The sequence below is a fragment of the Zonotrichia albicollis genome, chromosome Z (assembly GCF_047830755.1).
Source record: "Zonotrichia albicollis isolate bZonAlb1 chromosome Z, bZonAlb1.hap1, whole genome shotgun sequence".
Taxonomy (NCBI): Eukaryota; Metazoa; Chordata; class Aves; order Passeriformes; family Passerellidae; genus Zonotrichia; species Zonotrichia albicollis.
The window spans coordinates 75,940,853-75,957,150 of NC_133860.1; the positions used below are offsets into that span (position 1 = coordinate 75,940,853).

The window sequence follows — 16,298 nt, forward strand, 5'->3', positions numbered from 1 at the left end:
TTGACCAAGGTTAAGAATTTTAGCATGTCCATAAATTCTTCACGCTCTGAAAGAACAAGACTTCACAGCCCTTAAAATCAGACTGTAGAAATGAAGCTGCAGGTCATTACTCAAAATTTATGTGTCAGCAAACCCAGAAATTAAAGGAGAATTTGAAAGCTCATTTGGCTCATCCTCTGGAGAGCCAAAATAGGTTTCACAGTCAAAATTTGAGACAGCAAAGGTATATCTGTCTAACTATGTATTTTACTTCAACAAAAATAAAATGCAAAACTTTACAGACATTTTGTATTTGCTTAAAAAACAGGAATTACATCTCCAAGTTTGAACTAGACAAAGATAATCTAATGCATTTGTACTCAACAAACATTAACGTGCCGTTAGTGTTGGTTCTTCTCAGTGATGTACAAGTGGTTGCTCTTCACCAGTAATTTGGTGTTTTTGAGGCAGTTTGAGAACTGGCTTTCCCTTAGGTACAGAACTCCAAATCTTCACGTCAAAATATTACTGATGCTTGTTACGCCTGAATCAAAAGATTTCCTTCTTTTGTCAACAGTCCATTTGAGGCAGATTTTGACATTATAGTTTTGAAAGAAGCACAGTCACAGAAAATACTGTCTTTAATGTCTGAACAAAGATGAATCAAATGTTTTTTAAATGCACCGGAAGATCTGAAATAAAATTTAGTAATTCTTACTCATTCCAATTTCCAGTTTTAGAGTTCAATAAATCTCTGCAAATATCCTCTTCAACACTATGTGAAGCCTCGGTAATTTCAAATCTGGATCATGTCCGAGAGATATTACAGGCCAGTATGCTAGGATCCTGAACATGGAAAAAGCATCCCTTTTGTTTTCTGCAATAAACAATTTCAAAATTCTTCTCAGGGCCATTCAAAACAGCCCTGAGACTTAAGTGTTGTGTTTTTTCACCAGTACCCATAACCACAGCTTGAACACCTTCAGAATGCACACGCCTGTCCAGGCTCTCACACCAGCCTGGTATGGTCATTCTGTGTAGTCTACATGCCACCCTCCTCCCACAAGAGATTTTCTTCCTGCCACCCCTAAGGCACTGGGTTGAGTCCCTGCTTCAGGCAGATCCACCCACGCAGGACCCAGTCTGTGCCAGTGCTTGTTTTTCCTCTTGTTCACTGACACTTGTGTGACACCAGGACTCTATACAAACCAAGCAGAGACAGCTTCTCTCAGGAGAATAATAATCTTCCCCTCTCCAGGTTCACTCACACCCAGAGAGAAGCAACCAGGATAAAAGCTTTCTTTTCTGCAAGACCTAACAAAACCCCCAAAGTCTTCTGCTCTTTCTCAGTTAGCCAATTTTCTCTCCTTAGTCAGCAGCACTTAAATTTAAGTGGCAGTGTTCTTCTCTAAGATGGTACAGGTTATGTCCTCGCTCTGTAACAATGTACAACCCTAAAGCTTCCCACTACATACAGAAAAGTCTTTTTCAACTAAATGTTTATTTCTCAGCAGTCCCTGACTAAAGGTAACCACTGTACTTCTTACAATAAAGCTTTTGACACTAAGAATTCAGTACAGTTAGTAAAAATAAAAGGCGGACACTGTAAAGAAATTGTAAATCTTTTCAGTCATCTGCAAACAAGGAAAAACATTAATTGTATTTTACAAAATTATTGCAGTCTTAGGCTTTTTCATCCCTTTCAACATAGTTTTATAATTTTTTAAATATTTACTATTAAAGCTAGATTTAAAATCTGTATTTCATTATCCCATACTTGGATCTTGGTCAGCTTTGCACCAAGGTTGGCACTTCTGGGTTAGTTTGAAACATTAGATGCAGTTATACAACTAGTTTCCATAGCTAATTCTGGTTTACTCTGATTCCCCTACTCTCACTCTACTTTGTTATCTCCCCTTCTGCTTAGTATTTTCTTTGTATATATACTTTGTCATATTTTCCAATGTTTCTGCTCTCTTCCTGGTATTTTCCAACACCCAAATTCCCTCCTTGGAATATCCATTTCTCTACCTTCTCCTTTGTTTCTCTTGTGCTCCATTTCTTCTGACCCCGACTTCTTTTTCTAAGATATGCCTGCTGATTTGTCCATGGCTCTTGCTCTCAAGCTAGTCCAGCCTTCACCTCCTCCTCCAGGATTCATCAATCACTGCCTGCATTCACAAAGATAACTTAAACCCCTAACACAACTGCCTTAGCATGCCCTGTATCTACACAGGAAGGTCTGAACTTTCTTTAGACCTGATTCCCACAATATAAGCCCTGAACACGCAGTGAAAAGGCTCAAGAGCAGTGTTCTTGCACAAAGCATACTGTGCCACAGGACTGGCAGAGAAGACATGTCATGCAGAAGGGGATTCCCTCAGCTGCATTAACTACAAAGTACTGCTACTGTCAGCAAGCAGAGGCAATGGTGGGGATGTGTCCAGCTGCAGACATGCACCAATCTATGCCTGGGTGAGATGAGCAAGCTGCCAAGCTCTTGTTGAACAACCACACCTAGGAGGTGACATCTGTATCTCCAGACAACATGGCACACGTGCCAGGGGCATATGACAAGACGTGATTTTGGCAGCCAGCCTCACAAGCTATAGTGGAAAGCTGAGGGTGTTCTGCTGGGCAATGTTGACTCACTTCTTCCAGGTGACTTTCTTCTTTTTCTACAGTTAGAGTGTTACTGTACCAGAGCAGTAAAGCATCATTTGGCACTTCCTTAAAGAGCTAAGGACTATGGTAAGTAAGTGTGTGTTCTCTCTCCAGTGCCCTTCACTCACACATAGGCTGTTATCATCTGAACCTAATAATTTTCAGCTCAGACAGCTTGTGCAAACTTCACAGTATTCTAGAGTTGACAGCACAATCCCTAACAACAAAGCAACAAAAAGGCACAAAAAAAGCAACAAAGCAGGAAATCTGGTATGGGAGGACCTTAACTATTCAGGAGAAACCAGCTATTCAAAACATACATTTTGGTTATAATTATACCTACAGTCATGAGCAAAGAAGGAAACTGTCTGGTGGGGTATTAACCATCCCTGAAGTAAGCATCAGGAAGAAAAAAAAATTAAATTTCTGATCACGCAAATTTCCTCTTGCCTTCTATAAGCCCAGAGCCCAGAGTCATATACAAATTGTCAAGAAACAAGAACTAAGATGACTTTCACCTTTCTCCTGCTGCTCATGAATCATCTGGAACTAATGGGTGAAAGTATGACTAAGTTGGCCGTTAATCACTATACTTCAATTTTTCCTGTTCAATGTAAAAATGCTGGTGGTAAAAAGAGCATGAGGAAGGATCAACATAGCTTTCAGAAATCTGTCAGATCATTTCAGTATTTTTTTGTTTTATACTCTGAGATTTCTCCCCTCAGTTATACATCACACTTCTTACATTCGTTAGTGCGCATGCAGTGCCAAGAACCATGTTAATTTTCAGTGTCAAGAGTAAACACTGAAAACAGAGATATTGTTGATTATTCCAAAGAAAAAAAACCCAGCAAACTAAAATAGAACAAAGACAGAGAAATGAAATTTGACTAGCCTCAAAATAAACTTTCAAAATTCTGAATTTATTTTGAGAAATCTGCAAGAAGCATTATCAATTGTGTGAATAATATTTTAAAAGGATAGAGATTTTATTAGCTGTGTACTTTCTTATAACTTCTACATTTATGTCTACAAAAGAGGGTTTTTTTCCTGGTCACTCTCACTAACATGCAAATTTCTACCAAAATCAAGTAACACACAGAATGAAAAAAATATTCCTGAAGCAGGGTAGCATTCTTTGGGGAGGTGGGGAGGAAGGGGGCCGGGGGAGGAGGGTCTGGGCAAGGTGTTTCCCCACTGTAAGTAAAGAAGGCATTTTCCACAGCTGCTAAGCAAATAAGAGAAAGTCCATTAGAATCTTCAGACCCTTGACAAAGACTCTTGGCTTATGGTACTGGTCTGAAAAGCAGATAAGCCATATAATTTTACAAGAAGCAACCCGCTGAATCCTGCAGGAAATGCAGCTTGGCAATCTATCTTCAATTCAAAATAATGAGGTGGCAGGAGCGTGATGGAGAAATAAGTCTTCAAAAACATCACGTAAGGGAATCCAGCTGTGCTTGTATAGTTTCCAGCTATTTAAAGGAAAGAAAAAGAGAGGAAAAAACCTCCACTCATAAAGGGTTGTTTAGAAACATGCAAACAGAAATAACCAATATCTTCAACTACGAATACCAAATATATTTGCATACCAATATAAAAATCCTGTACTCATGAATATTTGTTTTTACATGAAGCTATTAGAATTCATTGCTGCAGTTTAAATATTCAAATTTTAAAGAAACAGTTGTCTAAATACTACCTCTTTAGCATGCACAGATGTTTTCCTCTGAATTTTCAATGCATAATAACAAGCAAAAAAAATAGAGTTCATTTTGACTGGATTACGAGCCTGGCATCTTGACTGAAGATGCAACATGAAGATGCTGTTTTCAGAGAGATCCCCACTGCCAATCATCAGCTACTGCTCCTGATCCAACTGCCAGGTATGCTTACAGTGACCCAAGCCCTGCCTATTGCAAAGGTGAATGCACAGGCTCTTCCTGAAAATGGTTTATGTCATCAAAGGAATCCAACAGCCTTAATTTAAAGTTTGATCCCTTCTTTCCAGTTTTATTCTATTTAATTCATATAGGCAACACTTCCTGCTGAGCAGCATAAGGTGTTCACAAAGAAAATTATAATATTTTAAAATCTACAGACCTTGTTGTAGAACTCAAATAGCTCCTGATGGCTAAATTCTACAAACACCTTCTTCAGGTTCTGTAAAGAAGAAAGAAAAAACAATTTAAAAAAAATTAAGGATTAAGCATACTCCTTTCCTTTCCTTTCCTTTCCTTTCCTTTCCTTTCCTTTCCTTTCCTTTCCTTTCCTTTCCTTTCCTTTCCTTTCCTTTCCTTTCCTTTCCTTTCCTTTCCTTTCCTTTCCTCTTTTCTCTTTTCTCTTTTCTCTTTTCTCTTTTCTCTTTTCTTTTCTTTTCTTTTCTTTTCTTTTCTTTTCTTTTCTTTTCTTTTCTTTTCTTTTCTTTTCTTTTCTTTTCTTTTCTTTTCTTTTCTTTTCTTTTCTTTTCTTTTCTTTTCTCTCTTCTTTTCCTTCTCTTTTCTTCATTTCTCTTTTCTCTTTTCAACATTAACTCCAGTAAATCAGAATATGAGATTAAGCTATATGAAAGATAACCTTTGATTTCCTTCTATTCACTACAATGCTCCTCATACATGTATATTTCATTTAAGTGAAGAATTCAAATCTATCAGTATATCTATTCTCCTCCTGTGAAGAACAGTAACAAAATAATCTATGTGAAGAATTTAGTTACCTTATTTTTAAGTCAGACTAAAATGAAAGATTACATTCATCTTTCTCAGCAGTCCATCTAAGATCTGGTAAATACTTTTCACAGTGACAAAGTCAGTAGTGTATTTGACTGAACTGGCACAGTTATTAATGTACTGCACAGGCACAGAGCTGATACTTTCATTCATTAATCCAACAGTTCCAATCTTATCATGCTGACACTGCTATAGGCATCCATGCAGATTCAGCCAAAGTTAACAATTAACACAATGGCTTCAAAGCAGTGCTTAAGCACTTCAAAAACCCACAAAATAACACAACTGATGAAAACTGCTGTAGATAAAACAGATGGTGGTAATAATCCTCTGCATGCATGTGCTGATGTCTGTGAAGATGGGGGTTGAAGTAAAACTTCTGTCCTGCTTAACTTGCTTGGAGCCTGCTACCTCCAATCACACTGCAGATCTAACCACACAGTTCCTAGCCTTATTCCTTGTACTTCACTTTGTGCCTTTATTTATTTAAAAGCAAATTTCTATTTCTGCACATTCTCTTTGTTTTTCTTAGACTTTTCAAGGGTTAGAGGCATTCCTGAGGATAAAAGCTGCACTGCCATGAACAATACTCTCTGTATTGAACATGAACAATACTCTCTCACAAGGCTCTGTGAAAGCAGAATCTCTGGATTCACAAAATATTATCAGCTGAAATAATGCATACACATCACGTTTCTTTAACTGGTAGCAACTTCATGTACCACTTGGGTCAATAGAAAAACATTTGTTTATCCACTCATGTTAAATGAGCAAGGATACTTTTGCATACAGACAAGGCTGAGGGCCAGATTCTGTGTACTCAAAGCAATGCAAGTCTCAAGTTATGCCAAATAATGTCACTGAATTTGGCGTACCAAATGCACAAGACCAGCAGAAGCCCTGGGAACACAGTATAGGTACTGCCTGGTGCCTGCTCCTCAAAAGGAGCTGTAAGAGACACAGGAAAGAGATAAAATAACTGGGGCCAGCCTGTCTGGTGCAATTCCTCCTTCTCACTCTGCAGAAAGAAAGATCCCTTCCAACAATTTCAGGACGGCTACAAAAGCCTAGAAAAGGACCAGTGATTTGCATGAGAGACCAATCTTCCCCCTCTGGGAAGGAACAATGCAATACTGTGAATCGTATGGTGAATACAAAATAAAACTACCAGGACAGCAGTTTTCTTTGCCATGACTCCAGCTGATCCTCCCTCCAAAGAGCATAATGCCATGACAGGGGAAGTAAAAGCATTTTTAAAGGCTTTCTAACAGCTAAGAAACAAAAAAAGAAAGCAAACAAGGCTTTTTTCAGAAGAGAAAGTGGGTAGAGGAAAGAAGAAAGATACATTAATAGCAAACACATCTACCATTTCAGCTGGGATGTTTGCTTGCTGTTTGCCTTCCTAGAAGGATTTTAGTGACTGAATGGAGGAAATCAGAACTGCAAAGATGAGGCTCAGCAAAAGGAAGATACAAGATATCTTTTAAGTTTATCAGTCACAATTAATAGCTAGGATAATTTCTTGAATGATTTCTGGAAGTCTGCTGCATTTTGATGTGATAGTTTTGCAATGCTGCCAGAGAGGGGCAGAGAAAGACCTCTGACCATCAGATCTCATTTCTCCAATCTCTGTGTCTCATTCAAGATGGGCATCTTCTGGTACTTCTTCAGATCAGCAAGCACAATCAATTCTCCTCTCTCTCACTGCTTGTCTTTCATATTTTCTACCTACATTAGTTACTGTTAGTTAGAAGATAAAGTATGCAAGTGAAAAAAAGTGCAGACCTTTTAATTCAGATACTCTTTATGCTTTATTAAAAAAACCCACTCTGCTTTATAAAAAGGATGAGATCTCTCTTCCCATAATTATTTAACAGTCATACTCTGATAACTAGGACAAAATGTATGTTGGATTGTGTCAGGCAAATGTCTGTGGAGATCTAAAAGAAAGCATGCCACGCTAGGCATGTTTCTGATCTGGGGTGGGAGTAGGAGTGTCAATGGGAGAGAGGTGTAACAATCTTGTATGAAATATGTTGTTTATCTGCACTTAATCATCTGCAAAAACACATTTGTTTGTATGTCTAAAAACCTGGTACATCTACTATACCACTACAACAGAGAGTGGTGTACTAAAAAACCCATACAGATGTATGACACCAGTTAAAAATGTTATATTACTGTGGTAGTGTGTTGTTAAGTTTCTTGTGTTATTCCCCCAATTTATGTATTGTTCTTCCCTATTATGTGTAAAATGGGTTCGTTCCCCCAGTTTTTCCCGCCACTGCTAGCCTGTCAGCTAAGTTGCTATAGTAACTGCTATTCATAGTTGCCGATATGTAATTGCTCCTCCCCTGGTTTCCCTTATAAGTGAAAGTTGTTTCCTCCCTGTCCAGTCAATCACTCCCTTTCTCCTCCCAGGTTTCGAGAACCTTCTCCTCTCTGGAGATGGTGGTTGGCTGGGGTCCCAGGACACCTCCTTTACCTTTTGATTATTGGTCTCCATGGAGTGTCAGTTCTGTGAAGTTCATCCCCTCACCTTTCCCGATTGGCTCCGCCTGTACCCACCCCCCTCCTTTATAATCCTGTTTTCACCCCCCTATGAAAGAACTTTTTCCCGGTTGGTTTACCCGTGTTTGGATTCCGCATCACCTTCAATAAACTGATGTTTAACCCCCGGGAAATGGTCAGCTCCTTTCCTCTCTTATACCAGCGAGGTACGCCAGTCCGCAGCCAGCACAGCCCGAGGCCATCAGACGCCGAAGGGTGCTGGCCAGGAATTGCAGAGGGGCGTCGGCCTTTCGCCCTCAGCTAGTCGGACTCTAAACTTCGGGCCACATATGCTCTCCTCTGCATATTACTACGTTAAATTTTTCACTAGCATGAGTCCGCTAAGGATGGTGACAAATTATAATTATGTGGTCAGGAGTTCCTATTACAAATCACAAAAATGTTGTATCATAACTAGATCCCTAAAAAAACCCCTACTCCTCAGGTGGCTGATGGCCCCCCATTTTAGCTGAGATATCCATTATTTACTTATTTGCTTTATTCTGTGTGAATATAAACAAGTGCAATTAAAACTGTGCACCACAAGACTAGATTATCACCCAGTTCTTTAATTACTCAGTAAAATTGTCTTAAAAATTACTGTTTAGATAGATTATTGCTAAACCCCCCAGAACAGGGAAATTCCTAATATACTTAATGGAATTTTACTCAAATAAGCATACAAAACTAAAAACCCCAATAATATTTCAACTGTAACTAAAACAAAGGATGAAAAAAATCGCTTTCAGCTTACCTACTTAAACGTCACTGTGTGCAGACAAAGCCTCAACCTATTTATGAGAAGTATAGTTAAGCAGACTTCTTTTATCTGCACATACAAGATTTCAGATGTTGCCTCTAATCTAGTATGTTTTTCCCAGACGTAAATAAGAAAACAGCAATTTGCTGGATGTCTAAAGTCTTCTTTTTATCAAGTGTATCATTCTTTTTTCCTCTTTCCTTATAAATATCTTCCTATCCCTCACGTTCACACTACTCTCCCCCTCATTTCTGGCATCTCATTTTCTCTTTCTTTTTATCATCTTCATGTGAAAGAAAACTATACTGAGCAACCAGAAAACCAAACTGAATTTATTCCCATTGTCACACCTTGTCAATCCAACAGTTTTTCTAGTTACATTCCAAATTTTTCTGCTGTGCCACTGTTAACTCCTAGCTCCTGCTTTTAAGAATTTTAGGCTTGAGTGTGACAGTTTCATAGCATCAGATAAACGTGGCTGAACGTGATATTCTGATGAAGACAAAGAAATTTCTAAAGTACCAAATGTTCATTCTTTGGGCTGCTTTGAAAACAAGGAGACAGGCTTTTTGTCTGACACAATATCCATGAAGGGTGGCAGGGACTGCACTGGAGCAATACGCTCAGTAAGTGTAGCTAAAGAGTATGTGCAGCACATTAGCTAAATAAAGTTGCTCTTCAGTGTGTTCATCTACTGTAAAACATGACAAAGCACTGCATTTACTACTGGAAAGGTATATGTGAATTGCAACTGTCACCAAGAAAAATCTTTACATCATTCTGAATTCACTGCAAGGAATATGGTAATAAGCTTTCTGAAATGTGTGGTTTAACATGTTTGGACATGTATCACTAGTGAATGTATTTTAAGTGTAAAAATTAGATTTTAGTGCCATTTTCCCTTCATACATCTAGATGAAATCTGATTTAATTCCACCTCTTCTGTCACCCCAGGGCTGTATCAATTTACAACTCACAGCCTCCTGAGAACCGTGAAATTCTAATAAGCTTAACTGATTAGGGTTGTTTTCTCCCCTTAAGTATCTTCTCACTTACTGTCTGCTATTATTTTAAAAAACATAACGTCTTCATCAGTCTCTAAAACCAAATTTCCTTTGGGGGTGGAAGGGGGGCAGGAAAGAGAAAAGAGAAATGAGGGGAAAATGAAGATAAAACCTTTGTATTCCCAGTCAGTATTAATATGTTATCCTAACCAAAACAGCCATTCTGAATGTCTGGCTAATTCTACAAAATAGCCACAGTCTTTTAATATATACTTAGCTTACAACCACCACCAAACAGGCAATTTTTTAGCTGAACATGACCATCAGCATAAAATGATGAAGATACAAATATACAGGATATGTAAGAGTCTCCAACTTCCCATTATCTTGGCTAACTATTTTAATCATTAATACCTTCTTGCTGCAAAAGGTTTCTGTGGAAACCAAGCAAAAACTGCCTCCTTAAAATACTTCAGAAAGCAGAGGCAAATTTCGGGTTATAAACAAAGGATTGGGTTTTGCTTTTAGGGGGTTGGTTGGTTGGTTGGTTTTACAGTGGGGATGTTTATGTGCTTGTAGTGGTTTGTTGGGTGTTTTTAATATAGTTGTCTAGATATTCATAATGTGCTACTGAAAAAAGCCTTTTTACTAATGACAGAGTTTTGCAACCTTACATACTACACAACGATTCCACCCTTTTAAGTCTCCAGCCCCATGTGTAAGCATAAAGTAATGCACTAGAAGTTATAAACTAAAGCCAAACTTCTGGTTTAAAGCTGTCTTGAACACAAAAACACAGCTACTACTGTTCTCAACTGCAAAGCTATAACTACTTCAATGCTGTTGAAAAATAAATGCCAAGTATTTTGAAGCAAACGGAGGGATAAGCTGAATTATATAATATATTTATAAGCTAAATGTCTTATATATATATGTCACTAAGTGAAATAACATACATCCCAGTCCTCATATTCTAATATTACCTTTAATACTATCTTGAGCCACATCTCCATTTGGTCTGAGAGAAGAATATTTTCACATTTGCTATCCATTCTCCAAATCATTCCTATTAGATATCCTTAAAATCTCAGATATAACAGAATTATATGGATAACTAAGCTAATCAGTGTATGGACAAATTAAGATTCATTCCTAAACAGACCCCAGTTGATTCTTACTAGTGTGCATTTCCCTCTGGACCTATCAATTTTTGTGCTACATTAATTCAGACTTCCTTTAAACTTGCATGGGTCTCAGAGAACTGTGCATTCACCTAGGCACTTACAACTTTTTCTACTTATATCTCACAGAATTTATCAAAAAGTTTCTGTGGCTTGGTCAGGAAGATCAATTTTAAGAAGAGCATATGCATTACAACAGACCAGCATTTCTTAGAAGCACACCTGTTTGTTAACTCTCTGCATATAAGAGACAGTAATTAAAACTTCTTCATATTCTTACAGCTGTAGATGAATGTAATTCAGCTCAGGGATTCAGCAAAACACTGGGAGTTAAATACAGACTAATATATTCCTAATTAAACTAATTTCACATCATCAAAAAATGTAACCTTCAAACTTCATTCTTTTTCAAAGCTTATCTCCATTTGCAATACCAAATTACTATTTTTGTAGAGAAAAAAAATCATGTTTTATTACCAAATTACATGCATTTCAAGTTTCGATGTGTAACTGTTATAAAATGTAAGATACTAACCCATGCTTCCTGACCAACATATTAACATCTAGTTCATAAACATACTGCGTTCTACCTTTCAAAGTTGCATTTCTTTTTCATATAAGCTTAAGAAACTCAAATTCCTTGTGGATTCAGGGAGATCATGATCTGCATTGTGCTAAAGATATACTTCCCTCTCTTTGCAACATATATGCAAGCATCCTAACCAAATCCTGTGTTGATTCCTGAGATCTAACCAACGTGTTACTGGAATTTATGGAGATACATACAGGTAAATCTTGAATCTCACTCCAGCAGATTCAGGATCATTTAACATGTTTGCATGGAAGACGGCAAGAATGAATTTATTGTCCAATCTGGTAGTAAAGCAACAGATTCTGCAGGCATCTGATCACCTATAGAACACCTGACATACTCCCAAACTGCAGTAAGAATTGTCAGTCACTACCGTTTTCATTACTCCTGTTCCTCTCCATCCTTACAAAAATACCCATTGCTGGCTGAATTAACTGATGCAAAACTATGGACAGGAAATGGGACACAACTCCTAAAAAGACCACACAGGCTGGGAGGATCACAGAGCATTAGAGGGAGACAGGTCCCTTTTCCACAGTAGGTAAGAAAAATCCTTTTAAAACTGAGAGAATTATCTGAGAAAAAAAACCCCAAAACTACAGTTTTCACCTCAGTACATTGTGTCAGAGTAAATACCATCTTGCTAAAGAAAAGAGAGATTGAAAAGCCTTTTCTTCCAATAGCTGTATCCAAGCAAAATGGATATCCAAGCAAAATTTACATTCCTGTAAGTACCATCATTATATTGGTTGGCCTTTCAATAATACTTTTGCATGGAAAACTTTTAAAAACCAGAAATCTAGAGATGAGGGTTGACACTTCTCTGCAGATTATGTTAAATACACTTTTAGAAAAACATCACAGTAAGCAAACAGGCTTTTTGGAGAAATGGGTGGTAGATGTGTATCAGTGTATGCCTATCACTTAAAAGCATGTCTTTTATATCGATATTTCCCTGTATGTTGCAGGTACGGAAAATGGCTCATAGGAGATCTGTTGAAAGGCTGACTTGCTTTATGTCATTTGTATTTGTATTTACCTTCACATGACCTTTCCTTCTTTGAAGATAAGTATGCACACTGTACAAGCCCCTGACTGATTCCTCACCAGACTCCATAAGGATTCAGCAATGAGCTATGAGCAACAAGCTTCCATCCATATGAATGTTGTTGTATTTTCAAAATTCAATAGCAAAGTATGCATAATTTCCAAAAACAGTATATCCAACAAAACATGCATTTAAAAATTGGTTAATTCACTGAAAGGCTGCCACAATTACTAAGAATGTCACAGATTAATCTGAGGAACACACGTTCCAATAATTATTATCTTCCTGTTTCATCCCTCATCTAATTTTGCAAATTCTACTGTACTACAAATACGGCAGAAAGCCCTCTGAAGAAGCAGTCTTACTAAAAATTTAAAAAGGAAACCCAAAAAAAACCCCAACAAAAACAACCAACAAAAAACCCAAAACAAAACAAAAAAACAACAACAAAAAAACCCAACCCAATTCCAAACCCCACCCAAACAGGCTTTCTCCCTATTAAATTTCACTGTATAAAGTTTGGAAAAAAGAGTTCACAAGAAATCATATACACCCTAATTGTTGCATACTGCTTATACTGTCTGTAACTATCAAAATACAACTTTCTTCTTTAATCAGAGCTATACTGTGATAAGTAGTTTTATTCCTCAGAAGAAATTAAATTCTTATCTTCCCATTTTGGTACACTTCACTTGTCACAGAACTTACGACATTTAAAAAATTAAGTTCAGGAACTCTGCAAGGAAAACCAGGCGGTTGTGATTCTGTGTTTCTTTTATTTCCACTGGGGCTAGCATGTATAAGTCTTCAAAGCCATGAAGACCAATGAGTTCATATTTCCATTCTAAAGATAGCTCACATCAAAACTGACACAACAGTCTTACATTCACCTCAAATGATAAGGAATTCATTTTTCTTCTTATTATTGTATTCACAGATAACCTCTGCTGAAGAAATGGAAAGCATCATGCTGGCACTAGAAATGCTTTCAAGCTTTTCTGACCTCACATGATCACCAGATTTGACCACAGCTGATGCCATTTTGATTTGATGCCACATTAAAAAGATGTCATGTAGTTATAGTTGGGAAATATTTTCATTATTGTGATCAGAAAATGATCAAATTCTAGGAAATTAACAAAACTGAGTACAAATATTAAGTGCCTAGTATTGTCATCCAGCAAGATTATGAGGCTTAAATGGCAAACAATGCACCTTGGGTATCTTAGAACAGCGAAGCTCAACTTACAGCACCAAAGACAGACTGAAAACTCTTTGCATCTTGATATACAGTGGTCAAAACACTCTACTAGCAAGAAGAGCAGCTCAACACCATGCACTGAGTGTTTTAAAGAGCTTTTCACACAGCTTGCTTGCAGCTGATGTAATTAACCTGGAGTTACAAACACTTTATGTTCTAATCAGTTACACATCTAATGCCAGGTCTGAAGCTGGATTTAGAGGAAACTCAAACTGTCATCCAAACCACCCCTTGTCAAAAAGCCAGATCAAATCTCCTCTGTCCAGAGAAGAAACCTGGGTTGCTATCATCTGTGTCCACATCTAGAGCTACAGATCTGACAGAAATATTATATGGTGATACCCTGCAGATGATTAACATTTTAAGAAGGATTTATACCTCCATTTAGGAACGGAGGAAGCTGGCATCTTTTTGAATTATGACCTTCTGAGCCTACCTGATTCAGTAAGAAACTGCAATGCTGTATTGTTTTTCCACAAAGAACCTTCATTGCTGGAATACCTGAAAGTATCTATTGTTTCTACTGAGGCACAAGAAAAGTGGCTGGATAAAAGATGCCAGCAGTGAGGGGAAAGATCTAAGGAAGCTCAGACCCACATGAAATCAATGTAACTGATGTGAAAACTCCTTTCCAAAATCTTTTTAAATATTCAAAAAATGTTGAGATTAGATAATCTGTAAATTAGGTTTTTTTGTTTGAAATGGGTCACTCGAAGTATCACAAATTTAGATTTTGTTAGGCAGATCAGCAAAGATAAAATGTTTGGGGCTGTTTTTTTCTGTGCTAAAGGGATGCTAGTGGCTGTCAGCAAGTATGTTTTTGATCTCCAGCAGGCAAATAATTCCAGCAGCTAGCAGCTGGGGACTTGCACACAAATCTCAGCTGCTGAAAGAGAGGGAAGTCATGCAGGAATGACGGATGTTAACTACCAGTCTAGTCCCCAGCAGAATCAAAGGCAAAACACCTAGGGAATAAGGTTGTTTGTAAAGTAATACATATTTTATCCTTTTAAAAATTTATTTAATTTTATGAGGACATCTCCTACTTACTATTTCTACTGTATTCTAAGGGTCATAATATATCTACAGCTTTTGCTACAATGATCATAATCTACAAATAAGTGCTGGTATCTCTTCCTTGCCATAAGCAACCCAGCAAAGCCTTGAACCAGAGCTACCTGTTTGTATCAAGGACACACTGATGTCAGATGTCTCACTGATGTGAAAAAACTACATTGCACCACTAGCCTGACCAAGTAAACACTAACATTTCTCAGACAACAGACCACAGTGCAAAACTGGAAGAAGTTATTAAAACCAAAGTTTGTCAAATGAGACAAAAAAGCTTTGCCTTTTTACAAGAATTACTAATAGATTATGTGGTCTTCTCATTGTGACTCTACAAAATTAGTAAGAATGTGGAAACAACCACTATACTAAAAAGCAATCAAGAAACAACTTTCTCATTTGTCACCGAAGGTTACACATATTCTAATGACACAAAATTAGCTATTTTGGACTTCAGACAATGGAATTTCAGTGATTTTCCGTTACTGCTTTGGCTGACAAATTGTTTAAAGCTTGATGCAGTGGAGTGATGTGAATTCTCACTGCTTACTGAAAACTGAACAAAGCGCTAAGGACTGAAAGTACAAGTTCTGTGTATTTTCACATATACCAAAGATGAAATAAGATCTCTCACCCCCCATTTTCTTCAAAGCCAGACCATGAACATAAATGTGTAAGTAATATCCTTTCAGGAAAGAAAACAACAAATTTTGGCTAACATAAGCAACTCGAAAGAGGGTATCAAAGCCCTTTTTATTTTCAAGTCTGTGTGCTATTGAATCATACAGGTTGCTTTAAAAGACAGTAAATAATATGAAGGAATATAGTAATAGATTCAGATTATTTTACAGATAGCAGGAGCACAATCCAGTACTTAGGTTGGCTGCAATGGTTTCAGTAAGTATCAAAACCAAGACACTTTTTATCCTTCTCTCTCAAAATGAACCCATTTAGCTCCCAATTAATTACATTTTTCTCTTCCAAGACAGCACTGCATGATGCAAAACTAAAATGGTAGAGCAAGCAATAAAAAGTACATGTGGTGTAATCTTTTGACAAAGATAGACATGAAATTAATATTTAAACTAAACTTAATGTCTTTTTTTTGTCTTTTTAACATTGGAGTGTCACAGACATCTTTTCATTAAAATCCTTTGTTTAGGATTTTTCCTTCTGGGAAGCTGAGGCCCAAGAAAAAGAATGTAAACAATTGTTATCTGCTGCTGTGGAATGCAACAGGTGCATCTGTGACTGGCCCATGTTGCTGTGTACAATTAAGGGCCAATCAAAGATTGAGTTCTCTGGGACAGAATCAGAGAGAGCTCTTTTGTTATTTCATTCCTTTTCTATTCTTAGCTTGCTAGCATTCTGAGATCTTTCCTTCTATTTCTTTTAGTATAGTAATAATGTATATATATAATAAAATAATAAATCAAGCCTCCTGAACATGAGGTCAACATTC

At 37.3% G+C, this 16,298-nt stretch overlaps 1 protein-coding gene across 1 annotated transcript in view; it reads right to left on the reverse strand.

Moving 5' to 3' along the window:
- Positions 1–228: 228 nt before the first annotated feature.
- Positions 229–16,298, reverse strand: part of COMMD10 (COMM domain containing 10) — a 106,041-nt gene continuing 89,971 nt past the window's right edge. Inside the window, exons 6-7 of the mRNA XM_005488444.4 lie at positions 4,747–4,806; positions 229–4,118 (exon numbers count right to left, since the gene is read on the reverse strand). Of these exons, the coding sequence (XP_005488501.1) occupies positions 4,080–4,118; positions 4,747–4,806 (99 nt within the window). The 3' untranslated portion in view covers positions 229–4,079. The remainder of the gene's footprint in view (positions 4,119–4,746; positions 4,807–16,298) is intronic.